This window comes from Helicoverpa armigera, chromosome 28 (assembly GCF_030705265.1).
Source record: "Helicoverpa armigera isolate CAAS_96S chromosome 28, ASM3070526v1, whole genome shotgun sequence".
Lineage (NCBI taxonomy): Eukaryota > Metazoa > Arthropoda > Insecta > Lepidoptera > Noctuidae > Helicoverpa > Helicoverpa armigera.
The window spans coordinates 3,352,050-3,379,610 of record NC_087147.1 but is presented as its reverse complement, the minus strand read 5'-3'; the positions used below and the strand labels follow the sequence as shown (position 1 = coordinate 3,379,610).

The window sequence follows — 27,561 nt, the reverse complement described above, 5'->3', positions numbered from 1 at the left end:
ATTTTGTTGCGATTCAATAAGGAGTACAGGTAATGTGTAGCGGCAAGTTTATAAAAAAACAGAAGAGTTAAGTTTTAAATAAGACCATATCAATTTTATAATTATGAAAGTAACTTTGTCTGTGCCCCCCTGCCTAAAACGGCTGAACCCAGTGAAATTAATGTACTTTGTACGAGATGATAGGGCTAATTCCCCTGAAGTGAATCCTAGAGTACTCAATACAATAAAGACCATTTCCCGCATTCAAAATTAAGTTCCTACAAATTAAGACCCCATCTGAACAAACCAGACCCCCCTATGCATGTTAACCAACACAGGTGGATGAAAAAAAGGGGATGTAAGCATTGTACCATTCATATTTAATCGCCATAGAAGCAGGTGTGAGTAAAAACCTCTCCATCCATCCTGTATTTTAGGAGGGTACTGTTAAATAATGATCAGAATTTATACAACATCGTTTGTCTGTCAATCTGTACTCTGAACTAATAAAGTTGGGTCGATTTGTATTTTGTTTGTTTGTATAACACTCCTTGAAAAAATGTACTATGGGTTCTTTATTTATTTTTGCATATTATCACCCTCCTTGTCGCTATCACATTTTTTTTTATTTTGGACCCACTTGTCTGTCTGTAATTCTTGCATAACATCAAAGACTAGAGATATTTACGGTATGGTCCTTAAAAAGTAAAAAGATTCTAAACATAACATAAGTCCTTTTCCTAATACAAACGATTTTTAGAGTCTATTTATGTAGACTTGCCAAAGTTCAAATTTTCTATTTCTTAGTTACTCAAGGACAAATATTTGATAAGATGCAGATTCCTAAACTCTTTTAGGATCTCAAGCTAGCCGATGTAAGTAAAACCATGGGGCAAAGCTAGTTCTTGATAAAAACAAGACGAGATAAACAATAGAATATTAGATTAGCTCAGTGATTTCTTCACGTTTCGTTATACGAATGCGTTACTGCTGAAATCTTGCTCTCTTAGGGGTCGTATACTCAAATAATGTGGATCGTATATCGTATCTTTTGGTTGAGATTTATTTATTTTGGAGGTCACGTTTCTAGGGAATTAATGTGTGTAACACAACATGAGGTCTAATCTACAATCAAGCAAAAACCTACATTACTAGAAACCTTATAACTAAAATTTCAGTCCATCACTACTGCAGCCAATATGCTCTATTAAAAAATAAAACTTATGTCGGCACGTTAAACTGTAGGTCCCGGCTGTCATTTGAACATCCTTGGCAATCGTTACGGGTAGTCAGAAGCCAGTAAGTCTGACACCAGTCTAACCAAGGGGTATCGGGTTGCCCGGGTTGAGGTAACTGGGTAGAGGAGGTCAGATAGACAGTCGCTTCTTGTAAAGCACTGGTACTCAGCCGAATCCGGTTAGACTGGAAGCCGACCCCAACATGATTGGGAAAAAGGCTCGGAGGATGATACGAATTAATCAGATTACTGTAGTTTTAACCAACTCCCAAAAGCTAAAGAGGTTTTCCGCTGTTTTATTTCCAACTGGTCTCGTGAGAACTACTTCGCGCACCCAGCTAAAAAGTATCCTAAAAATTGGCCTTCTTCGATAAATGGACACTGAAAGAAGTTTTAGAAACCGGACCTGAATTCATTGAACATGTAAATAAGTGCACTTTTTATAATAATAAGTTCAGACCAAAGTCAAAACTACCTTCTTCAAGACACAACATTACAGCATACTCGCTTCACATTTGAAGCCACGGTATACATACGCAAGGAAATCATTGAGGGCGCGCTACCAGCGAGTTTATGAATTATTTAGAGGTAGCAACACCGGTGTACGTCAGGCCAGGGGTGCCACGTATCGATTTTGTGTGCATTTCGTTGTTATGTGGCTGTTACAAGGGACTTGGATATTTTGAGGTTTAATTTTAAGTGTAGATATAGGGTTTTTACAATTAAAAATAATGATGGGACTACAGATATATTTAATTTAATACTTGATACGTAATTGGGTCCATATAACCATGTAGATGCTGAAATAATGAATATAAATAAGTGACCTATAAACTATAGAGTTGAAATGCAGTTTTGTTAGAAAACGTTTGATGGCAAAATCAAAGACTGACCCTGACATCATAAAGAAAATATCTCAAAATGCCTGAAAAGCTACAGCATAAGATTGGCTAATTATTTACTCTTTTTAAAATATACAAGTGTCATAATCGCTTGGCAAATAAATCTCTCATAATAAAATAATTAGTACAAGCGCAACACAGCCCAGTTAGCAGGAATCTAATTTCCAACAAAACACACGGTGCAATATTATGTTTAACAGTTACATTCACTAGTATTGCCAGCGTTGCGGCATTTAAATTTTATCGCCTTGCAACCCTGGGCGTTATTGCAATTCCCAACGGTACGTAGAGTACCCATTCTGCCGCCGGATTTCAACGACGACGGACGCCTTTCACTCTCTCGCTTTTAAATGACTAGCTTCTTTTTATCTGCGCTCGTTTTCAAGTCCTCTAGTTTGTATAGTTTCTTTTAGGTGACTATGAGAATGGTTGGTTGGTTGGTAAAAAATGAAAACTGCTTATGCGTACAATGTATTTATATGCTTGATATATAATTTCCAACTAAATATACGACCGTTCTATTAAAATGTATTCTGGCTTATCATCATCATCACATTTTTAATTGTCCCCCTGCAGAGCACAGAGAGTCTTCTCACACAGTGAAGAAATGAGCATTAATCACCATGCTAGGTAAACGTGGATTGAGTATTTCAGAATTTAAAAGTCCAGGTTTTTTCCTATCCCTGGACTCAGTCATAACACAGTAATTTCCCTGGAATTGTACTTGCACACTCATATATGGTAGGCTGGTGCGTTAACCAATATTCCAACACAACCATCCTACCTCATATAAATTAGAACACATGCATGAACTTTCCGAATGAAATCACCAACTCAGATAGAACCAATACCCATTTAATTACAAAAAAGTGCGGTTTTCAATTCAATTTCCTCACTGAGGCCGGATTGAGCACCATTTGTGAACCATTTAAAACAAATTTCGCTTTTATTCAAAACGAATGGCTCATTTGCTAACGTGTGATCCGCCATCTTTTATGCATGAAATTTTTCAATTCCGTGCGAATTTTTACGTTTCTACGGCCAAAGGTTTTACGGTATTTTTATAGTGTTACACGAAGATTATACCGTTCGGTGCTCCGAGGAGTATTTTTTGAAAAATTTCTTCGTTTTTATTCGGGATTAAATTATGCATGAATAACCGTCTGCCGTTTTATGTTTTGCTTTTCTCAAAACTTCTTCAAGTTTAACATGTTATGGGGGTTTTGCTGCGTGAATTTTCTCAGAACACCCTGACATCTAGATTTGTGGAATTGCAATATGGCGAGATCTATCCTTACTAATATTTTAGAAGAAGTCTTACCATAAAGATTTTTTAAAGCAAACTACACAGGCTTTCCGAAAACATTTAAGGCATCCATTCTGTCTATCACCAAGTACACTTGGGGCATATGTTTTGCCACAAATTTCGAGGCGAAAAAGATGAATAAATTAAGATATGCATGCAAACCACGCGAATTTCACACGATTCCACCACATAGCTAGCTTGAAAACCTTCGCTGATATTCTGTGTACATATTTTCGTGCATTTTTTTGTGACCATTCGTTTTGTTTTCGCTAAATATTACAGATTGCACTGTTGTTGAAAAAGCAGATATAAAAATGGTGGAAATGTAGAACATTTTTGTCTATTTTAAGGATTTAATGCATCATTTAACATTTACAAATACGCATTTTCTTAAAAGGCAATAGCCGACTGTTTAACTGATCTACACAATATCTTGTAAAAAAATGTGAAGTTCTATAATAATTACTTTTTCATGTTTTACATACATTTATTTATTTTACACAGTAGATTAAAAGTACTAACATCTTTATTGCCAATAAATTAATCAATCAAAACCACTGCAATTTCACAAAAGTCCCAAAAACCCCCAAACTAAAAGAGCAACTATCTTCATTCAAAACTCATCGCATGAAAATGGGCTCGACTCAACCCGTACAAAGTTCAGCATTTGGATAAAGCCGCGGCATTAGAAGCCTTAAACTCGGAGTAAGCCGCCAGCATCGACGGGTTCGGACACTTTCTACGAACGATTACTCGATGAGAATATTTGGGGGTAAAGTACTGGCTATGGGGTAAGCGGAGAGGTGGTGGTAGCGATTTTTTGGATTACTTGTTATTTTATAATTATTCCAAAAAAATTGCATAAACATTGAGAGACCCATGAAACATTAACTATCATGTTTGAGTTAACGCAGCAATTAGTACATGATTGTGAGAGGAATGGGTCTCTGTACATTGGTCTATGTCTGTCTGAGATAACTCAATGTTTGTGGGTAAAATGTTCAGCTCGCATCAATGCACATGCTCGCGTGTTTTTTAATTAACAACGAAACGTTTATATTATTGATCACTAAATATCAAAAATAATTAAGTCACCACATCTGTTATCGGTACAATTAATAGAATTTTAATAGTCTGAACATACTACTTCTTCGATACATAACTTTGATGCACCAGATCCTTAATCTCCCCGCTACCGCTTATAGCTGCCCGCTGTCAGTATAGCAAGTCGTAACGCGGTGAAATAGATCTAAGTTTGATTGCTCAATGTTCAGGATTCACTGCGGGATATTTGACGAACAAAATGGCAAACTAGGAATGGATTTTACATCACGGTCAAGGGTGTACCGTATTTTATGTATACTTGGCATTTATTTTAAATCTTCTGTGTTTAAAGGATTAGGTATTTGTTCGAATCTTGTGGTAAGGAAATTAAAAAAAAAATATTCATTTTTTTTGCGTGTCATCTAACGCAGAAATGAAAGTTGTTTGAAATACATCAAGATTTTCACTCTCAATTTTGCATTCAACATATCTCATATTAAAGTTCACCAAAAACGTGAGCATTTTCATGAATTTCAATCTAATGTCACAGCACAGCATACATTTTAAAGTTCCCGCGTTTTAGGACTACCCTCCGTTCATTTCGTAGAACATTCTGGCAACTGTGACAATCTAGTCAAAAGTTAGGCGATTTGCGAAAGTTTCAGAGCTCTGCCGCTTCGAGTCCTAGTAGGTAAATAGTTTGTGAAGTTTCAGCTGCATACGGTTTTTGGGACATCGTCATATGGAGTGGGGGAATGAGGGTGAAGATATGTCTCTTTAATGTTAATGTCTAGGTGATAATGACTGAATTGTAAAATATAAAGTTTATATCCTCCGTTTACATGTCCTGCTCCCAAAACACTTCTTAAAATAATTTGACAAATTCACAACACTGCACTTACCTTTTATTAGACAAAAGCACAGATATTCACAGACAGAATAAAATAAAAATTTGTAAACGATTGACCAGTCTTAACATGTTACAGTCTACTTGGTCTCACCAGCGAGTAGTCCCAAAATATTATCGTAACAAACCCTTGGACTATTTCATCTTTTTGCTATACTGGTTGATTTGGTCTACTGGATTTTTAGCTCAACTGGTCTTCTTAGTCTACTGGTATTTTTGTTCTACTGGTCTTTTCGGTCTACTTACTGTAAGGCTGTGGTCTTCCACCGGTATACTGGGGAGACTGTAGGAGGGGCGCGCTTCTCTGTACTGGTGGCACATCTTCCGATACTGTGGACAATGGAGAATGATCGATAAATTAACTGTTAATTACCATTAATTCTATTGAAGCTGGGTCAGGAAGCGAGCAGGAGGATTCCGAGTTGAGAGGATTTTTCGTTGTCAGACTAAAAGTTGGTTACTTCTTTGTAGTAAGTACATGGTTTTGTATCAAGTATTAAAGAGGATCGATAAAAATAATGTTGACATACTGAATTTAGGAGCATCTTGATACGGGGCTCAGCATACTTTTTGGGAGACTACGCTGTTTTCTGGCTATTTGCTAACTAAAAGATATTTTGATCGCCATTACTACAAAAGGCTACTTCTGAAGTGCAATTATGCACCTACTTTTATAGCGCAAATGAATCCCACACTGAGGGTGTCGTGAGGGAGTGTGAGATTATTACTGACTAAAAGAAAACCATGGCACTTCTGGAGCCCTTGGGGTGCCAAATTCTTGATTATTGAACCTATATGTTTGATACATACCTTAGGCTCAGGAGCCACAAAAGCGGAGCAAATAGGTTTTCAAACAACTAATAGAATTAATAAGTATATATATAAGTTTACTTTTATTTTTTTTCAATTAATGTAAATATTTTGTGAATAATTAATAAACAGTCTTTGACTCATCATCCTCCGAGCCTTTTCCCAATCCTGTTGGGGTCGGCTTCCAGTCTAACCGGATTCAGCTGAGTACCAGTGCTTTACAAGAAGCGACTGCCTATCTGACCTCCTCAACCCAGTTACCCGGGCAACCCGATACCCCTTGGTTAGACTGGTGTCAGACTTACTGGCTTCTGACTACCCGTAACGACTGCCAAGGATGTTCAATGACAGCCGGGACCTACAGTTTAACGTGCCATCCGAAACACAGCCAATGGTGTCTAAGATATACTTTAGAAAGTACATACAAACTTAGAAAAGTTGCATTGGTACTTGCCTGACCTGGGATCGAACCCGCGCCCTCATATTGAGAGGTGGGTCCTTTACCCACTAGGCCACCACGTTGTTGGCTATTTTTGGTTCTATTTTTTTTTTTTTGGTAGTCAAAGACTGTAATAAACAGTCTTTGACTACCAAAAAAAAATAGAATTTCTCTTTCCTAGAAATACTAAGTCTAAACAGGCGAAGACAAGAGGTTTGAATAGCGAAATACTATTGGTTGTTTTACAGTTTCTCCGTTCCGCTTAGGTGGAACCTGGAACCTAAAATGTCAGATAAAAATATAAAGTAGTACCTTAGCAACTACTAAAATTCCTTTCCTATTAGTATGGACGGTGGAAACTTTTCAAACTCTTTTACATATTTAAAAGCAAACCGATGTTGACGTAAAAGGCTTTCAATATTGCAATAATGAATACTAAAACTTTTGAATTATGTATCGGAATGTTTTACTCACAAAACATTTGTAAGCATTTTACACTGTATTTTGATATTGCTGAAATGTGTTAACACGAGTTCTTGGGTTTTCTGTTGACCGCTATGACAAGAATTAACATTTTAGATTCCTAGATTCAGATATTTTATAAAAATTAAACATGTGCACATGAGTCTTAAAGATAAATTGACATGAAATATTCAAGACACATTGGAAAACAAAAACAAGCAAAAGAAAATTCGCAGTAACCGCACAAAACTTTTTACAAACCACTCATTTCAAATATATTTCCTCAAAAAATTGACCAATATATTTCTTAAGTGATTTTAGAATGCAATAACCGCACAACTCACGATGCTCCTCATACGCCACTTCGATATCAACAGTCACGCCACACGGCGACGTCCAGACCACATGCTTGAACTTCCAGATAGGGGCAAAATGCGCCTTCTTGACCACAGGGACCAAGGTTTGGGCCGATTGGACCCTAGCGATGTGACGGCGGTCCATTCTTGCAGTAACCGTCGAATGGTTATAAGTAATTCAACCGTCTTGGAATCGATACTAGTCTATGTTTGGACGTGGCCTTCGATTTTATGTGGTAGGAAAGCTAAGAAGTTTAGTAGTATTTTTTTAAGATAAGTTTTCTTGAGAGGTGCAAATTTATACTGTTGTAGGTACTAGTCATTACAACAACTGGGAACTAGCTCTTTACATATTATATAATGGGATAGCACACACATAGCAACTTTGCCGCATATAATTCACAAAAAAGTTGATAGTTGCTTCAACTAAAGTTGCTTCGTGTGCATAAGCCTTAAAGATTCAATTGCCTCGTGTGAGCAGCAAAGAAATAAGTATTAAGTTTTTTCTTTAAACTAAATTTTGACAGTGACAAGTGATCGACTGATATCGAGCAAGCAATCTATACTCTGTGTGAAGTACCCGAATTGGTCATATTGTTGATATAGAAGCGGCAAGTTTCAAAACACATTAACAGCAACTTTACCGAACTTTGACTTAATTGTATAATATGAAATGTGATATGGAATTTAAAAAGAAAACTTAGACTACTGCTCAGCTTATACAGTGACATTTAAACAGTGTACCATGCATTGTACTCATGCATATTAGAGTACGTAGTTAACTACCGGCTGTCCGTATGTCGGGCTATAAATGAACTTACTGTATTATTGATTTTGACGTGATTGAACGTAGGATGGTACATTTTGCTTTAGTATTTTTGTTTGTGATTTAGGAAAGCTTAGGCTATAATAGATTTAAAGTTTTGTAAGTTGAAGTAAAATAAGCCAAACGTTTTAAGTAAAAAAATAAAAAATAAATAGGAAACAGATAAATGAAAGCAGGTTTACGGAAACATTCAAATCAATCCTTCGTATTTTGAGGAACAGACGTGCCACTTTTTTGTAGCGACACTTATGTTGGCAATATTGCAGATTTTAAAAATGTCTCGAAAATAGGAGTAAAGCAAAGAAAATCTAATCGCCGAAGCAGTACTAAACATATATTCCGTACTCTAGGTAAATACTCAGACATGAATAGCGATTACAACTTCCAGGCCTGTCACTTTCAGTCTCCTTTTTTGAGAGGAAAAGCAAAAACTTCTTCACACTTCATATTGTTACACAAAAGTGTAACAAGTTAAGCATTGAAACTTTTCCGGCCTTTAGTTCCAATCGGCATTCACGACTGAGTTTTTGCAATTTAAACCTTAAGCACTAAAAAATAAAGTTGTAAATCTAAGACTCACCGTGGTCAAGTGACGAGATTGAAGACACCCCTCCCAGACCCGGCCTTCCCTGCACATATAAAGACGAACACACTCTTTATTTCTTTCTCAAAAAAAACTCAACAAACGTTATCTATGGTCACCACGCGTAGCGTTAACGGTGCATGCCAATTTTATTACAGAAAAAGCTACAAAAAAATAAACATAACAAAAAAAAAGATTCTTTTCTCGAAAGTTCGATAGAAACGCTTTGTATATCGTGATTGAGACAATTTGTGTCTGTGTTTTTTGATTTTTCTCTGTCTGTCTGTTCGGTGATCAGAACGATATACAAAATGTAAAATTTTAATAAAACATTATTTTTTTCAGAGTGTGTTTGTCATTAGTCTTATATGTGCATGAAAGATATTATTAATATAATAACATTAATATTATAAACTGAGGTAGTACAGTCGAAGTTTGAAGCTGACCGCTAATCGCCGGCAACTTTTAGTGGCGCGACTTTTAATCGTCCGACGCAGTCGCGATCGCGAAACTGCGACGCGCGGCTCTGTCAAACAGGTTTACAGTCGTTCATGTTAGACTATCATTAATGTTTAATAGCAGATTCAAACTTAAAATGTATCTAAATGTCTGAAAGCTGAAAGAAGTAGCTGAAAAGATTAAAAGTGTGATGAAATCTAATCTGCAATTAAACCTTGAAAATGATTAGAAAAATCGCGGTTAAAACAACATCATGCTGATTTTTGTATGTTTTTCCGCGACGATGTAGCGGTCAACTTGTCTTATCAGAGAGTGTACTTATGTATGTTAAAAGTATATAAAACGTATAGTGGATGCATAAGAAATATTATGTAGAACAAAAGTTAAAATCTCAACTGAAGCTGGGTACACACCATGCAATTAATTGGCAACAATTCATCAGTCTATCACTCAATAGCATTAATATAACTTGTGATACAAACAATCGCCCGGTATGTGCCCAGCCTTAAATGCATATTTTCTAAAGCATGTTGTTTGAGTGAACTAAGGGTTTGGGCTTATTGGATAGGTATCCATTTTACGATTTTTTCTTACTTATTCCTATAGTTAAATGCTTTCCTCAACTTTTTCTGATCCATTTTCGAAAAGAGGCAAAGGTGCATGAGAATTGATTTACTTCGGAAATTATTTACTTTCGGGAAATCTTGCTTCACTTTTTCAAATGAATTTTAATACTATATACACTGGAGGACACAAAAAATGACTCAGTCTTAATAAAAAAATATAATTATGCCAAAAATTCATAGTGTTTTTTTTGTTTTCAGTAGGTTTCAGGTATTAGTGATAAGCAGTACGTACCGTAGTTGACGAAGCTCAAATGTGGTGGTCCTGTTGAATCTTATACATCGTGTTTCGTGTACCATAGAATATGTGGAGTTTTATCAAATATGTCAATTTACAAAAAAGTAAAAAATATAATAAAGGCTATTGTTAATCTACTTAGTCTCATCTGTATTTAAACATATGGTTATTTGGTAGCTTTATTGACCAAAGCTATAATTATTAAAATACGTAATCAAAAAATTCTGATGAAACTCCACATAACCTTTTTACTGAGTCAAAAGTGTACGGATAGTGTACATGTACAAAAATAGATGTATAAAGAAACACGTCATCTAAACTACTACTACTATACATGCGCAGAGCATAATATGTATGTAGATATTTTCTGATTAAATACCAAACGTATAAAAAATAACGATATGTGAACAGATTTTACGCACGCAAAAAAAAACCATGAATTTGTGTGGCATGCTAATAAACTGACCGGTAAGTGTAGCTTAATCTCAAAAAAACTTATCAAAGATTTTTTTTCTACAAATAAAAATATTTTCATTCTAAAAAAACGCGAGAAATACCCATCACTTAACTCTCAAGTGTTAGTTTTAACCCTTAAGAGCTTACGAGGGCTCTTCAACCCGTCGAATGCCGCGGTATTTCCTACCCGTACTTGAGTTAACGTGGTTCTATTTGTAACCTAACCCTTCATGTGCTATCAATCGGTTTCGGCCGAGATAACATTGTAGGACTGGTCTGTTAGGTAAGGGTTAATTTATATTCAAGTTCAATGGTCAGGGTTAGACAGGATTTAGATGGAGAAATTATATTACTGTTTAATATGGTAAAAACTCAGGCAAAATGATATTTATCTCCCCGATAAAAACAATTGTATTGTGTGTAACTATGTAGTAAATAAAGTTTAACTTTCCGTTCTTGAAATTTTTAAGAATAATTTAAAAACAAAACCATAAAAATTATGACCGCATAATAAAATGTTTGTACATATTTTACATTTAGGAATAGTTCTAAGTGTAATATATAAAATACCTGTACCTACTTAATGAATGTAGTTACAGATATACAACTGTTGAAGAAAATATATAAAAACTTTTGAAAGTGTTACAATGGCACGACCAAAAAATATCGAATATCACTAAGATTCAATACTTGCAAAAAACGATACCTAGGAATACGACACGCAATTTTTTCGCTGTCAATACTGACCCCATTTTATTTTATCGATACCGTAAGTGTAACGCGATGCTACATAGGTAAGTACAATGATAGTGACATATTTGTATTGTTAGCAAAAAATAGTTTAAAAATCCCAAAATCTATATTTGTTAGTATTAGAAAGTACATCATCTTCTCCAAAAAGGTTAATGTATTAAAAAATAGTGTGTGCAATAAAGACTAAGGAAAATGGCATAATATAGAAAAAATATGTCCACGGAAACATAGATAATATTTCAGATTTTGTATTAATTTTAATTAAAAGTTGTACAAAAGATCTTTTCTTCTACAATCTACAACTTTCTATTATTGAGAGATCTATCCATTAGGTACAAAGATAACCATTACAAACACACAATCTCCTTATAGACTAGTGGAAACCAGACATACATACACACATAGACAGTATATTTGCAGACGGTACTCATATTTATACATACAAATAAATATTTATACAGATCGTCAAAGACGTCTGTTTGTGACAACTGAGTTGTGACATATCAAAATCATTATTTATTTGCTTTTTTGTTGAGATTTCTTACTGGATAAAATAGACGGGTAGTAAAAAAAATATATAATATAGGTATCTTACCCAAGTTTTTAATAATAATTACTATTTCTACGATGATGCTACAAAGGCTTAGTTGTCAGTAATACTAATGGAAGCCGACCTAACATAGTTGGAAAAGGCTAGACAGTTGTTGACCATAGATACGCACGATTCATATAAATCAAAACAATGTAGAATACCTTTAAACTTCAATACTACTTATACCAATGTTAAAATAGCTGTTATAATTTGAACGATAAAAAAATATCGGGAGACCTAAACTTTAACAGTAGGTACAGAAATCAATCGTCAGTTTTTTGTCATGTCACACGATAAGGAGAGACGCTCTGATTACTTTAGACATCCTCAAACCTAGGGCTGTCTCACAACGGATTGAAATATTGAAAATTTTCCTTACTTATGAAATTGTATTGAGTGTGGAAACATCAAGTATTAAAGTATATTATTGATTGAGAGGTAATGAAATAGATTGGAAAATATTTGCTCATAAAAAACGTATTTAATAACCTATCTGGCTCTAGATTTGCGTAATAGATAGAAATTCAACATGGGTTATCCATTCAAGCTAATGTCATAATTGCAGAACTACAGACAAATAGGTATGTTTTTCGCCGACTCCTTTCGCTACATGGACAACAGTAATGTTAAAATCCAACTTAAATGTCTAGTTACTAGAAACGAATCAATCTTGTCCCACATTAAGTATTAAAAAAAAGTATAAAAAAATCAACCCTCAAACGCCGACAGCCCTGCATTTAACACTTGTCATTCCCAAAGGACAAGCATTTTCCTTCGCCCCTTATATAATACGTGACGGTAACGAGTGTTTCAGATTGACTCGCGATACGACATCGGAGGTACATTTCGTGTGCCCGTACGAGTACAGTCTATGTACCTATGTCCTTATACGAGGACACCTCGTGTACTCGTTCGAGTACGTTCCCGGAGGAATGGGTATACGTGACTAAGTTAAGTTTGAGATAAAGTGAATCAGCTTTAAAGGATGGTGGGTAATGTCATTGAAGTTTTAGTGTTAGTACACTGTCTTGTAGGTATAGTAGATAAGAACACTACAACTCGAGGAATTTTGATTCCCATTTCGTTACGGGGTGTTTATCATGTGGGTTTTCGCAGAAACGGCCTGAAATTTTTTCATCATCATAATACATTTTCTAATATTTAGTTTTAATACAAAATTGAAGACACAATGATTGTAAAAAAACTGTTAAGTACCTACTGCACCTATTGCATTTTTTAAATATGCTTAGTTAAAGCTATAATATGAGTAGCCTAGTACTGATTTTGTTGTCTTACGATCATCAAATGACTTCATTCGTCTAGCAACCACTGCAATTTAAAAAAGCTCATACATAGATAGTGGGTGCTAAAATGTACCTAAAAAGTTCCCACATCGCTTTCAAAACCAACAAAACCTATTTCCAGGTGAGAGGTCCTAAGAAAACAATATTTGCAGTCAACCCTTGAAAAGTGACGAAGGGTCGAGTCGCTACAGGCCGCGTGGGGCTGACCTCAAATAAATAATACCATTAGGAAATGAGGTAACGCCCTTTGGGGACGGTTTCATAATGAATATAAATTGGCTGACTTATCTCTCTGGTTCTACTGAGGTGAGAAAACCTGGCCATGGGGGTTTGTAAGGAAAAATACATTGCGCAACTCTTTTTTTAACCAGAATGATTTTTTTCCTTGATTGTTATTTGTAAGCTGCAATTTGTGATAGTATGAAGAATTTGGAAAAGGGTTGAAGTCCTTGCATATATTATAACGTAATTATACACGCAAAAATCCATGTGAGAGGAAGCCTGTGGCCAGCAGTGGGACGATAAAAAAAGGCTGTAACAGGTAATTATACATGATTTTTTACGGGTGCTTGATACTTATTTATTTATTTAGTAAACTATTGAGGACTTACAGATAAACAATAGAAATAATCGACAGACAGCCAATTAGAAGTCCTTTATATGTAATTTCTTCGAGCAAATAAAATTGCGGAAGGCATGCCGCGGGAACTCTTCCACCTATCCGGTTTAAAAGTAGCTTATAGGCTTCCTCAATAAATGGGATTTTAAAACTGAAATCATTTTCAAGTCCAGTAGTTCCTAATCAAAAAACAAACAAACTCTTCACCTTCGTAATATCAGTTAAGACAAATATAGATGTCTATTTAATAAGTGGTGGAAAATTTTCAAGATTTCTTGGCAGGTATAAATATTGTCTTTCATTTGACCTAGTTTAAGCTTAACCTGGTATACCTCACAAGATCTAATTTCGATCCCCAGTATGTCATTTCCGATTAGCTGAGGCAATCACACGTCTAATTGAGGGTTAATACAATTGTAAGCTTATTGAATTAAACTGTTGTGGGCTATATAGATAGCAGAATAATCTATTGATCAGTAGGTCATTTTAGGGGCAAATTTTTGAATTTTAGAAATCTTAAAAAACAATGAAGCCATCTTGTCATGACGAGTTTTGGGAAGTAGTTTACATTATGGGACCCCATGATCAAAATTTATTCAGACGTTGGCTATCCAGGCAAGTCAGAAGAAAGGAAGTCCGACCACCAGTCTTACTTTACGACTAGGTTAAGACAGTCAGATATGTAGAAGCCAAATGTAATACACTCGTACTTAGTTGTTTCTCTGTAGGCAATCTCAAAAAATTTACATATTTGACAAAAAGGCTAGGCATAAAATATGATGGTACTCTATATTTTAATCTCACACTTTGTAAACAATGAAAAGAGAAACTTAACAAGGGCTTAAAATATTCAAATATGTGTGCCTCTAATATAGTGGAGAGTCTTGATTTCCCGAGGGATGGGAATCGAATTCTGGTCAATTGTGTCCGCAATCCTAGTTCTGTTTTCAGAATGGGATATTGATTATTATTTATTTATTTATTGCTTAAAAGGTACATTTTACATTATAGAAACTCAGAAGCCTGTAGAGACATTATACATATTAAAAATTGAATCACTAGTAGTAATACATGACTTAAGTCAGTTCGTGCAACATACATATGAGCTACCCGTTCCCCAAGGTGTAACATTCATTCCGGGGGAACTCCTTCCCGTACCTGGATAAGGTATAGCTCCGTCATCAGCCTTTTTATCGTCCCACTGTTGGGGACTGGCCTCCTCTCGCACAGAGAAGGATTGGGCGTTAATCAGCGCTCTTGCTCAATGCGAGTTAGCGATTGCAGACTTACATTATTCAGGTTTCTTCCAGTCAATGGTGTCTAAGAAATACTTAGAAAGTAGGCTGATTACTCAAAAATATACAGATCTATAACAACTATATTCTAAGATAAGGTAGATCCATCTTAGGCTTATCCTCTTAACGTCGGGAGTGCAAATACCGTTAGCAGAAAAGCCTTTAACTTTTTATCTGTTTACCTCACAGGGAAGCTGTGTTGATTTATTTTTAACTTTTCATTCAAACTTTTCTTCAAGAAAAAAACGCCGTAGATTCGTTGTAAGACGTTGTTTCATTATAACTTTTAATAAGGCCGCCTTGGTTCATTAATGAAATGTGTTTTTTTCTAAAAACACTGCTGATGACCTTTATTAAAATTATGAGAGTTGTGTAGGAACTTTAATCGCAGTCCAACCTTTTTTCGTAAACATCTATAAGTCAAGAGAAATCTGCATGGTTTAAGTTATAACGGTTATATCGGCCGTAGTTTTGAAAATATAGTGGCCATAAAACAGCCATAAAAATATTTCAGTGTTAGGGCTATTCTTTATTGAGGAAAGCAAAGCTATTTTGAGACTTATCCCCTTTGTTTCGAGATAAGACCTGGTCATATAGCGATGACGCATATTGAAATGTATTTACGGACAAACGAATATTAAATGAAATTGGAAGCTCGACCATTATTTCCAAAATAAACTTTACATTTACACAAATACGGATTCACCAACATTTGCGAGACGCGAGGTCCCACGCTGGGCGCCAATTCGCTTCGTCAATTTCTGTGTGCAGAAATATTTTATTTTAATTAAAAGGGAACACGCCACCACCCTTCTGTTTGTTCATCACGTGTATGTGTTAATTGCCATGCTTCTCAGGAAACAATTCCACACGGTACGTACTTTATTCTCTGATTTCGTTACGTTTGCAAAATGAGGGTACATGAGGAATTTTTGATGCGCTAATGAGGGCTTAATTGGATTTTGTTTTGGCTGTATGTAGGTCATTGTGTCAGCGGTAATGTTAAATATGAATACGTTCCCTTTGTACCAGGGACTGTATGTGAATAAAATCAAGAGCAGAAATAAACAAAAGAAATCTTACAAAACAAAACAAACCGACAGTCCTCCACAATAACCTTAAACCAAATCAATTGTACAACTACCCTACAAGCCCCGATTCACCCCACCTCAGAGAATACAAGACTATTCATTAATTAAATTGTATTTACTGAAGGGAAATCTTCAAGTGTTGTACCAACAACACAGAGAAGGGTTTCGCAATATAATTGAATAAAATATTGAGGATAGTGGGAGTCAATATCGACCTAGGAAGGTTGCGCCATGAATACTAATGTGGCTGACATACGGGAGGTAAGGATAGGTAGCGAGATTTTTTTGTACGGATTTTAGCGTTTTATACCAGCACATTTTCCGCGTATATTTCGTTAGTATGAAAGCGCTTATTTGTACAAACATTACAGATCCGTGGTTAATGTGGGTGTGTTTTATATACTTACTCGCTTTTAATCTAGTCAATATTCTAGTTTCTATCTAGTGTTATATTGTTATATGTCTATGTATTAAAATTCTATCTAGTGAAAGAAAGATCCCACCCAAAACAAAAATGTGAAAGACTGCCAAGTTCGATAATATGGGAATGCTTCGCCTATAAAAGAAGTGAGATCTGAATAAGTACCAAGTTCCATACACATACCTCAGTTAAAAATAGTTACTTTTTAATGATGCTACTTGGCAAGTTTTCACACACCTTGATATAAACCTACTAAACGCAATGAATCAAGTATTTAATTTTCTATTAAAACTTGCCAAGTAACATCATTAAAAAGTAACTATTTTTAACTGAGGTATGTGTATGGAACTTGGTACTTATTCAGATCTCACTTCTTTTATAGGCGAAGCATTCCCATATTATCGAACTTGGCAGTCTTTCACATTTTTGTTTTGGGTGGGATTTCATTTATTTTTGTGAGGTTGTTTATTTTATTTTTTTCTTATGATATATTAGTTAAGGAAATGTCTCATTTATACTATCTTTCAGATTTTTGAATATGCACTATGCTTCTTACAAAGAAATGAACTAGATTAACTAAATGGACTAGATTTACCAACTGACACGACATGTTATCATTATATTATGTTCGTGGATCAAAGTTACACATTCGTTATTTTCGAAAGTGACTCACACTTGACCGTTTTCAGATTTTTACTTTACTTTGACTAAATACAAACCTTTGTAACGAATTTCAGATCGGTACGATCATTCGAAGATATATTATATAAATTAGTTCGTTTTAGTTCCTTGGGGGTATAAATTTACACCGGGTATAAATTTACACCTTCATTATTTTGAAACCGACTCACACTTGGCCATTTTCAGATTTTTCCCTTTACCTTGACATAAAGACCTACCTCCATGCCAAATTTCAAGTCAATACGACCATTGGAAGTGGTCTAGGTTTTTGATGAGTGAGTGAGTCAGTCAGTGAGTGTATAGTAAAAATAGCGATTTTCTGACGTCAATATCTCAAGACCTACAATAGCTATATTAACGAAATTTTGTATTTTAGATAAGTGAGGGGGTCTCAACAGATACTAGAAATTTGATATGCGTAAATAAAATAGATTTTGAGTTATACGGGGGTCGAATTTGGCTCGAAATGGTTCGTGTAATATAACCCACGGCCGGTGTGTCGCTTTTTTTGCTCGAACTTGGCGGACACACTGCCGTGTGTCTAGATGATGATATTGGAGAAATACATAGTTGGAATCCAGGTGTACGAGCTAGATTAGGTATAATTTTATTTTATTTGGGAAACAAACAATCATACACTTCTTATAATAATACTTAAATAATTGTGAATGCCATCGAAAATCTAGTATAACGCAGCCGTAAGTTGACTAAGAACAGATTGCGCTGTAATAACTTGAAAACATGCCAATACTTAAAGATATTTCTTTTATTTATTCTCCGTGAATTTTGGCATCTGGATTTAAGAAAATGGATTTTTCCTATAACTAATTAAAGATTGTCCCATAAATTGAAGAAACTTGGCACAAACAGCATTGCACTAACAGAAGTCAAAAATTTGAGAAGAATAATATAGATTTATTATAATTGGAATTCAATTCATACTGGTGATTGCGGTAGAAGTAGAAACCTCCATGTACCTCCATGTAAGTAATTTTAGAATATAAAGCTGAAGTTTTTTGTTTGCTTAAAAGCGCTAATCGCAAGAGTTACTACTGGACTTATTTGAAAAAATATTTTTCATTTTATTAAGCCCATTTATCAAGGTAAAAGCCAAGGGTTGTTAGGTTAAACCACTATGATAAGCCTCTCATCCTGAAAAGAATACAGCAAAATAAGTTTTTAGTAGCATTCACTATTTAATAACTGGCCGGAAAAAGTCCAAAACAAACTACTTCTTTTCTCAGTTGTCTGAACGATCTATCCGTGTGTATCGCAATATTAGCGTCCGCATCGCGTATATGGAGAAATGTTTTATCTTCGTCCATTTAGTTTCCCACTACAAGCGTTTTCAGCAAACTTCGCTATATTTATCCTTCGCGTTGTAAGGACGAACTGAATGCCAATCAGTCTTATAAGGTCACACATTGACAATAACTTAATCTTTGCTATCTTGGATAGACTATATAGAAACAACTTGAGCCATCATCATCTGCCTAGCCTTTTCTCAATTTTGCTGGGGTCTGCTTCCAGTCTAACCAGATGGAGCTGAGTACCAGTTTTGGAATGACTGCCTCCTCAACCTAGGCAATCCAATTATCCAGAACCCCTAGGTAAGATTGGTCGTCAGAATTTCTAGTTTGTGATTATCCAAAACGACACCAATTTAACGTGCCTACTTGCAATGCATTTTCAATGCGTTACACTGCCTGAAATCCTATATTTGAACTAAGCAAGGCTAGGCAGATGAATATCCTTCAGATCGAACTCGGAATCTTAAGACCTAAAAGTAATTTTAGCTCTTTCTGTTACATAGGGTCGGAAACCAACCTAGCCAGATGTAAATGAGAGTCAGTATTTTTCCAAAAGTATATGTACTGCCTACGAATTACATATTTGTACAAAGAACATGGCGGTTACAAGGAAAAAGATTTTGAGTGTTAGACCAATTTCACCTTGTTTTTTATTAATATATGTATATTTTGTTATAAAAAGGGGTTGAAATCTCATGCTGAATATAATAAGTGTTGATTTATATTTTGTAATGTAGGACCATTTCCTTGATTATAAATAGCGCTGAAACGAGTTTTTCCCCATATTAATTTGTTTAGGGGTCTCATCTAATTACACAGTTATATTTAGCTTCATTTGTGTGTTTGGGAGTAGGTAAATTTTTAAGGAAAATAAAAGAACGCTTTTGATTCAGTTTTTTTTTGTCTAAACACAAATAATTCTGCAAAGTGCATCACACCTTTAATAGAAATGAATTCAATCCTTCATTTTTATTTCTGCCTATGTATGACGTTACATAACACAAGATTTTAGTTGCCAAAAACTCCTAACGCCCTCTACATCCCTGGTACATTCACACTCATTATCACCCCAAAAAACAATGGCGACTTTTACACAAAAAAGCAACAAACGTACCCTACTTCGGAAACGGATACCCCATGACACGTGACGTCACGGCCGTCATTAAGCCGTTGTCGGGACCCACACAATGAGGTCAGGATGGTCAGGCAATTTCCCCTACTGACCTCCCTTCCTACGTCCCCTGAATAGAATCGCACGCCATTCATTGAAGATTCTCTTTGAAGCGATCAGGTGAATTTGTAGTGGCAAGTCTTGGTTTCTGGGATTGTTAGGTTGTATTTTTGACACGTTTTGTGTTCTGAAGTTTGGGGAATGATATTTGGTATTTACTTAAGGAATTGTCAAATTCAAAAGCTTTTATTTCTAACTTAAGAGGTCTATGCAATTTCGACAAGTAACACTAAAGATTCAGGAAGCTAATATACCAGTGAAGATTTTCACTAAAAACCTGAGTAAAGAGACTGCCAAGTTGTTTTGCCATCGTGATCTTAAAAGGACTTAAATTACGCCAAGTGGTTGAAACAATTTAAATATTCAACGCAGCGCATAAATTCTGCTAACTACCCACTTGCAATTAATCATTTCAGAGTACAGTATTACTACCGTCTTAAAGAAGAGAGGGAATTTTAATTAAGTTTAATTAATGAGCGCATGGTCCTTATCTTTTGAATTACTTTCTTTCAGAGTGGGACGGAGTGTCCTCTTGACACGACACACAATCCGGGCTTTATATGTGGGGCTTTCAACAAAACCAGTCGCAGAATTATGAAATGTAGACTACATTTTTACTAGAAAATTGCAACTTTTTCAAGTCCTCATCAGGTACCATAATTATCCTACTCATATCATTAATGCGAAAATCTCTAAGGACGCATCACAATAAAGTCCTGTTTTTGTCCATATGAGGATAATAGCTCCCTTGGGACGCTTGAGTGGACCTGCGTGTTATAGCTAGTTAAGAATAAGGAATAGCAGACGCTCCAAAATTTGCTTAACCTAAAGAAAATTTTGGAAAACCAAGACCTAACAAAGATTGCAAACCTCGTCATCCAAGATAGTCAGTTAGGAACAATGCCTCAACTAAATCTTCAGCCCAAACATATTGCCTAGGCCAGAACATAGGTAGACTCATAACTAGCACACTTGGCAACGAGACCTGTTTACCCAACCCAGCATAGGTTGCATGATCAAAATATTTGTTCGGAACTCAGCACTGCCTGGATTTATCATGCTATTATATATTTGTTTCGTAAACACTACATACGTGTACTGGAGTTATTTGCGACTGGAATGCGCACAGGTATTAATAAAGGGTTTCGTGTGGACTGGTTAGCACTTCTAGGTGGATTGATCACCTTGATTCCTTGGTCTGTATTTAGTTCTGCATCGGGTGTTATGCTGAAATAATTATGATGCTTATGAATATCATAGTTTTGTATTTGGCAATGTACCAGTCAATTTGAAACCCAAAAGAAATAAGAGTTGCCTTAACTAAGACTGAAATCCTCTTTGACTCACTAAAGACTTATAATAACTTGCATAAAGAACATTCTCGTCTAATTATAAATTCCTTGAAGAAGAAAAACGAAAGAAGTCTGGAAGTATATTTCAAGTTGAATTTGAATTACAATGCAGCTTTCAGCTCACATTATAAAAGAGTATACTTATCTTGCCTTGAAACTTAGTGAATATCTATTTGAATTTCTTTAAAAACTGGGAAAAAAATCTACGAAAACCTTCCGTCTGGTATCTGTTTCGGATTTAGTTAGATGGACAAAAGCAATTCTTTCGGACAGTTTCTTTCGCATTATCCTAAAAGGCCCATAACCTTTCTGAATAGGCAATTACGAATATTACTGTCTTCCCCTATACTCATTTCATCTCATTAATCCATTAATTAATATCTGCTATATATGTAGACATGCGATAAACGATGATTGTTAGCAGTTTTGTCGCAAATTCATTTGGTTAATGCAGTAATACTTGTACATGTATTGTGCGTGCTATGGTCTCCTATAAGTGAAGGAGAACACTGTATACTATATTTCCATTGTTTTGTCATACCTATGTCATGTTATGTGTACAACTTTTACTTGTTGGAGATCCTAAATAAAAATAAATAAATACATTTAGAAGAATTTGTAAATAGCAGAACGTATCTTTGTTTGGAGCTAGAAGAGCAACATCCAGCTTAAAATATAGTTTAAAAAACTACAGAAAATAGCACAGCGATTTCTTATTAGCTTCAAAACCATCTAAACAAAACAAACCAACTTAAAATTCTTATTCGCATCGGTAATAAGAACCACCATATCTAGTCCCACGTTGGGCGCCAAGATTTTTGTTCGAGAAAAAATCTTCTTGCATTAGATCTGTTGGGGCGAGGTTCCGCGCAAGCGATACGTATAACAATGTATTACTGAGATGACTGGTCTAACGACCCGAGGGCTTCCTGAGCCAAGTCTTAGGAGATGAGCACACTGAGATTAAGCGATGCTGTTTTATTTTTGCTTATCTGGTGTTTCTAATGTGAGTGTGCATTAGGGTTTAAAAAGTAAACTGGTGTTGTAAATAGATGTGCTTTTTTGCTCTGTTTTAGAAAGAGTACGATAATTATCGAAACTACTGATAGGAATAATACAAAGTAATTTTGAGTCATCAATATCTACCAAATTCGCTGAATACCAGCTGAATCCGGTTAGACTGGAAGCCGACCCCAACATGATGATGATGATGATGTCCTCCTAGCCGATTCTCGGCTACGGCGGCTTTTCTCATGTAAGGAGATTAGCCAACTACGCAGGACATATTATAGTGCACGAGCATTTGCGCAGACACAGGTGCACTCACTATTCCTTCACTCTCATAACCCGATGGGACGGCAATCCGACACGACCGGTGAGAGATCAGGCGCAGGACCGACATTTACGTGCTCTCCGATGCACGGGTGTATCAATCACCAGCTTCCAGGCTCCGGGCTGCTTTGTGAAAGTCTTCTAAAACCCACAAAGCGATTTCGGCCCGACTCGGGAATCGAACCCGAGACCTCGTGCTCAGCAGCCGCACTTGCGACAGCTAGACCAACGAGGCAGCACATACCCCTCCCCATGGTTTGGGAAAAACCCCAACCCCCAACTCCCCCCCCCAACATAGTTTGGGAAAAAGGCTCGGAGGATGATGAATATCTACCAAATTAGAACTTTTACAAACTTTTTGTTGAAACAAAGTCTCCATTACTGTTAAAAACAGTACTAATTAGGTATGTCTCTTAGATCTCAGAAGGATGAGTTTTAAGCTCAATAATACATTATTATTAAAATAGTCTTCTTGGACATATTCAACCGATTCAAGTATCCATCCCACAAATCCATTTCATTCACAATTCTCCACAAAACCAGGTACATTGTAGACTCCAAGTGGATTCTACTGCATCGAAAATAACTTTCCTTTGCCATAATATAAAATCTTCTTCTGCAAGTTTCTTCAACATTTCTTTTGATAAACTTTCCGTTTGATTCCGAAATTGCCAAAGTTGTCGATTTAATAGGAGAACATAAAAACTTGAGAGTTTTTTTAAAAAGCTATTCCGTATTGATGAATTTATCGTGTTGGGATTTTCATTGAGAGGAAATCGGTGTTTTGGGTAGTAATGAAAAACTTTGTGAAATTATTTTGTCGGTAGGTAACGTAATTAATTTGGTGTTCATAATATTGGGAAAATTGGTAGCTATTATGGTACCAATTCAGAAATAAATGCCCTTAAAGTTTAATGACGCTAATTTCAAGCCGCATATTTTTCTTTGTCTGTCAATACTGGCAACATAGACAAAAGAGATGGTATTTTATATACATATAGATTTTACAAAATCAAACTTATTATTGGCCCAATTAGGAGATATTTCACTAACTATCCACAAAAATTTAAATCAACCCTAAATCGATACTCAAAGAAAATAATTTACATACAAACGAAACTACAGCCGAAGCAGGCAAAATGAATGAACTTACAGCAGTTACACAAGAAACCTATCGAGAGACAGTAGCTGATAATAAAATCAATGCACATAGCTTCCCTGATGCAATTCCCGCAAGGAACAATGTTCCCTGGAAAAGGCAGAATGTTCTTTTTGCAAGGAAAACTGTTCCTTTTGTAGGGTACGAGCTGAGGGAATTAGATGAAGCAGTTGTAGGTGTGTCGGAGTAGATAATGTTGTAAAGTTTCAGTGTCTTAGAAGTTTTCTTTTTCGTGAAGAAAAGAGCATTTTACCTATAATAAATAAATATTTTCTTGATTTGTTTTCACCAGGGGTTTTACCAGCGGCCCGTCCCCAAAAGTAGCCTTATAGCCTTTCTAGACGGGCTAGTAAGTATATATAACGGAAATAAATGGGGAAGGCTTGTGGTCATTTCTTTAGTGCCATAAATTACATTGTCATTTTAACAGTCAAGAAGAAAACTCGTCATCTTATACCTCCTAACGGAAAGTCCAAAAAGAAGCCCTAGACCAAATACACTACCAAAACTCCCACACAACTTCACAATCAAATTCTTCCTGTAGCAACACAAACCTTCACATTTCAAACCTTATTCAAGCAAACACAAATCAACCATTACACAGGCAATCTGTTCCAAGTTGCATTCATTCAAAAATTCCATTTATCGATGGGAAACCCGATTACCATAGTCCGAAGGGAACCAGAACGCCGATAACTGATTTAAAATTCACGACTGAAAATTTATGCAAAATGCATCAACATTTGGCACTCTCCGTTCATTCAGATTTTTAAGGGTTCAGTTACGGGAATGATTTAAAAGCCCTTTTGTTTTATTTATTAGAAAAGTTTTGCGATCGTTTGATTGGGAATGGGGAGATTTTTCATTGGGATTGAATAAAGGTAGAGGTAGCTGTAATCTACACTAATAAAGCTGAAGGATTTGTTGGAACGCGCTAATATTAAGATCTGGTCCGGCAAGAAAAAATATTTCAATATTAGCTCATTTATAGATGAAAACTATAGATACTTTTTAACCGGTGATAACAGGTGAATTTATACTACAAACTTTTTAGCTGAATATTATTCTGCTAAAAAGTTCGGAGAATAAATTAATGTAGGATGCCCATCCAAATAATAACTTTTTACAGATCACTGTATTATCAATCAATGAAAAATATTTCATCTGTCATTTTATGCTACATAATAAGATGCAAATGCCAATAAGAATAAAGTTACAAAAATCTTATTACCTACTCAAAATATGTTCAATCTCATACATATAACCAACTTATTTTACCTAATCACCTAAGAAAAGACTTATATTTTACTAGTCATTCCTGTCACAAAACTATCATTATCTAAAACCCAATTTAATAGACCATAGTTTTTGCCAAAGAATTCATTTCTTAATTACATCGTTCTTGCAATCTCAATTCCTTTTGCAGTTAAAGTATTCTCTATCCATTAGAAGATCTCAGACTATTAAGTTTTGAACCCAGTCGATGATTAATGGCCGAGAAGGAGTATTTCTGAACGATTTTCTGCATTACAAAAGACATGATTAATTAACTTGTTTTTCTAAAGGTTTGTTGGATTCTTATTTTGGAAGGGATATTTTTCGACGTTGCTTGTCAGTAGCAATTTTATAAGACAAACGTACATACCGATTCATATATGCTTATGTAGGAACATCTCCTATATTAACTTATATTAACTACATATACAAAGTCCTTTCACCTAGTTTTGGGCGCTAAAGTTGTTAATTTCACAAAAAGAAGAGACAAGAAACAATTCCTCAAAGAAAAACTTGACAATTATCAACTTTAATACGATCTGTCAATTCCATTCGTGGTTTTGTAATTGACCGGTTACAACCTACCTCGCCTCACCACCTCATTATTAATAATATTAATATAATCAATAAATCGTTTTCACCCCAAAACTACAGTAGTATTAGAATTAAATGAAATTCTGCCTAAAAATAGCCTACAATAGAGCCTTAGAAAGAACACAGACCACTTCTTATCTGGTCGCAATAAGTAGTTCTCCCAGAATATGAATGAAAACTCGGGGCTAAACTTATAAATTGCCTCTTATTTTCCCCACACAAAAAGTACAAAGTCTAAATATTTAGCCAGACTAGTTATCTGGATAATCTGTGCGGTGCCGCCAGCTATTCTACTTGAGCGCTGCCTCTAAGCATCCAATCCTCACGTTTCTAAAGATAATGCATGCATGCCGCAAAGAAAATACAGAAGATTAACTCTGTTGCATTCAGGACATACTACGTTACACAGAGGCATCTTTTCATTAGTTATTGTTCTGTTTTCTATTAAAATATATGTAGTTCATGTATGTAGGTATTTCATACATAAACAATGTAGGGGTCGACTTCCATTCTTCATCGGATGTAGCTAAGCACCAGTGCTTTATTTACATGGAGCGACAGCCTCCACAACCCAGTTACCCTCCGCAACCTGGTCGATTGATAAAACTTGGTAAGACTGGTTGTGACACTTTCAGACTTCCGACCATAATAGTCACTACCAAAGATGTTCTAATGAAAACCCATCAAATCTAATACACCTTCCAAAACACTGGTTATGGTCACCCATCCACCGACCAACCGTGCCAAACGTTGCACACCCTTATGATCGATCGATCCGTATGGCTGTCACTTACTCACTATCTTCCCTACTAACAGCCAGTTTCTTCAACAAAAGTAAAAGCCAAAGTAATGTCATAAAGTAAAAGTAACGGTCAAATTCGTTTTTTAACGATTTTATCTATAAGTTTGGCTGTTACTTTAGCCATAAAAAACGAATTTGACCGTTACTTTTACTTTAGACATTACTTTGACTTTTATGTTTGATGAAGAAACTGGCCGTCAGAGTAAATTATTAATAAAATACTTAGTACCTAGCTCGATAAAAAGAAAAATACTAATGGTCCTTCTGCACTAACATATCTATTGCACCAGGTCGTGCGCCAGAGGTCGCTGCGGGCGACTTTCACTGAGCGACGGCGATCGCAATTTCCTTAGAACACGCTCCTCTTCGTTAGCGGGGAAATTTATTGTGTGCGCCTAACCTTATAAGTAGTTTAAGTATACCGTTTGAAGTAGAGTGTGAAAGAGGTATTTTAATATTTTTGTTAAGGTTTTTTTTTTATTTAATGGCTAGTTTTTCTTTCCCTTACTTGGACAAAATTGGCCTTACTACAAAAACTTAAAAGTCTGTTTTACACTTGTCTAAAAAATTGTGTCTGCAAAATGGTCAACGTCATAATTTGTCATTTTTTTAGATGAGTCTTAAACTGACGTTTAACAGCCTTACTTATAAAAATCAACTAATCATCTTCTAATCATTGTTTATTTTTTATTTATTAATTAATTACATAAAAACATACTAATTTCTCAACACTACCGGAATGTTGGTAGCTTAAAAAAATATTTGTCATGAAAACGTTGTGTAATGGCAACAATGGCATCCGTAAAATATAAAATTAAAAAGTTGAGCTATCAATAAACCGGAAATGAAAAATCAGCTGGTAAGAATCCAGCCATTTTGCTAATTAGTGGGTTAAACAAGGGTGTGAGGCTACTTAATTTGACAGCTCATTTAAGACATTGCTAAAAAAATGATTTATTTCAGCCACGTATATAAGTAAGATTTTTTCTTAAACATCCCTTAAGTATATATTTAATTCACGTTTATAAGTAAGACTGTATAAGTTTTTGTGGTACGACGGTACATGTCTATTTTACTCGAGGGTAGTGTAGCTTCCCAACCATGACCAATTTTTTTTTTAAAT

The 27,561-nt window shown here is 35.4% G+C and overlaps 1 protein-coding gene across 4 annotated transcripts in view; it reads right to left on the bottom strand.

The window, feature by feature from the left end:
- Window positions 1–27,561, bottom strand: part of LOC110377678 (heterogeneous nuclear ribonucleoprotein L) — a 428,881-nt gene that overhangs the window by 13,463 nt on the left and 387,857 nt on the right. For all 4 annotated transcript variants that reach the window (XM_064042371.1, XM_064042372.1, XM_064042373.1 and 1 more), the window contains exon 6: window positions 5,622–5,705. In XM_064042371.1, coding sequence (XP_063898441.1) covers window positions 5,622–5,705 — 84 coding nt within the window. The remainder of the gene's footprint in view (window positions 1–5,621; window positions 5,706–27,561) is intronic.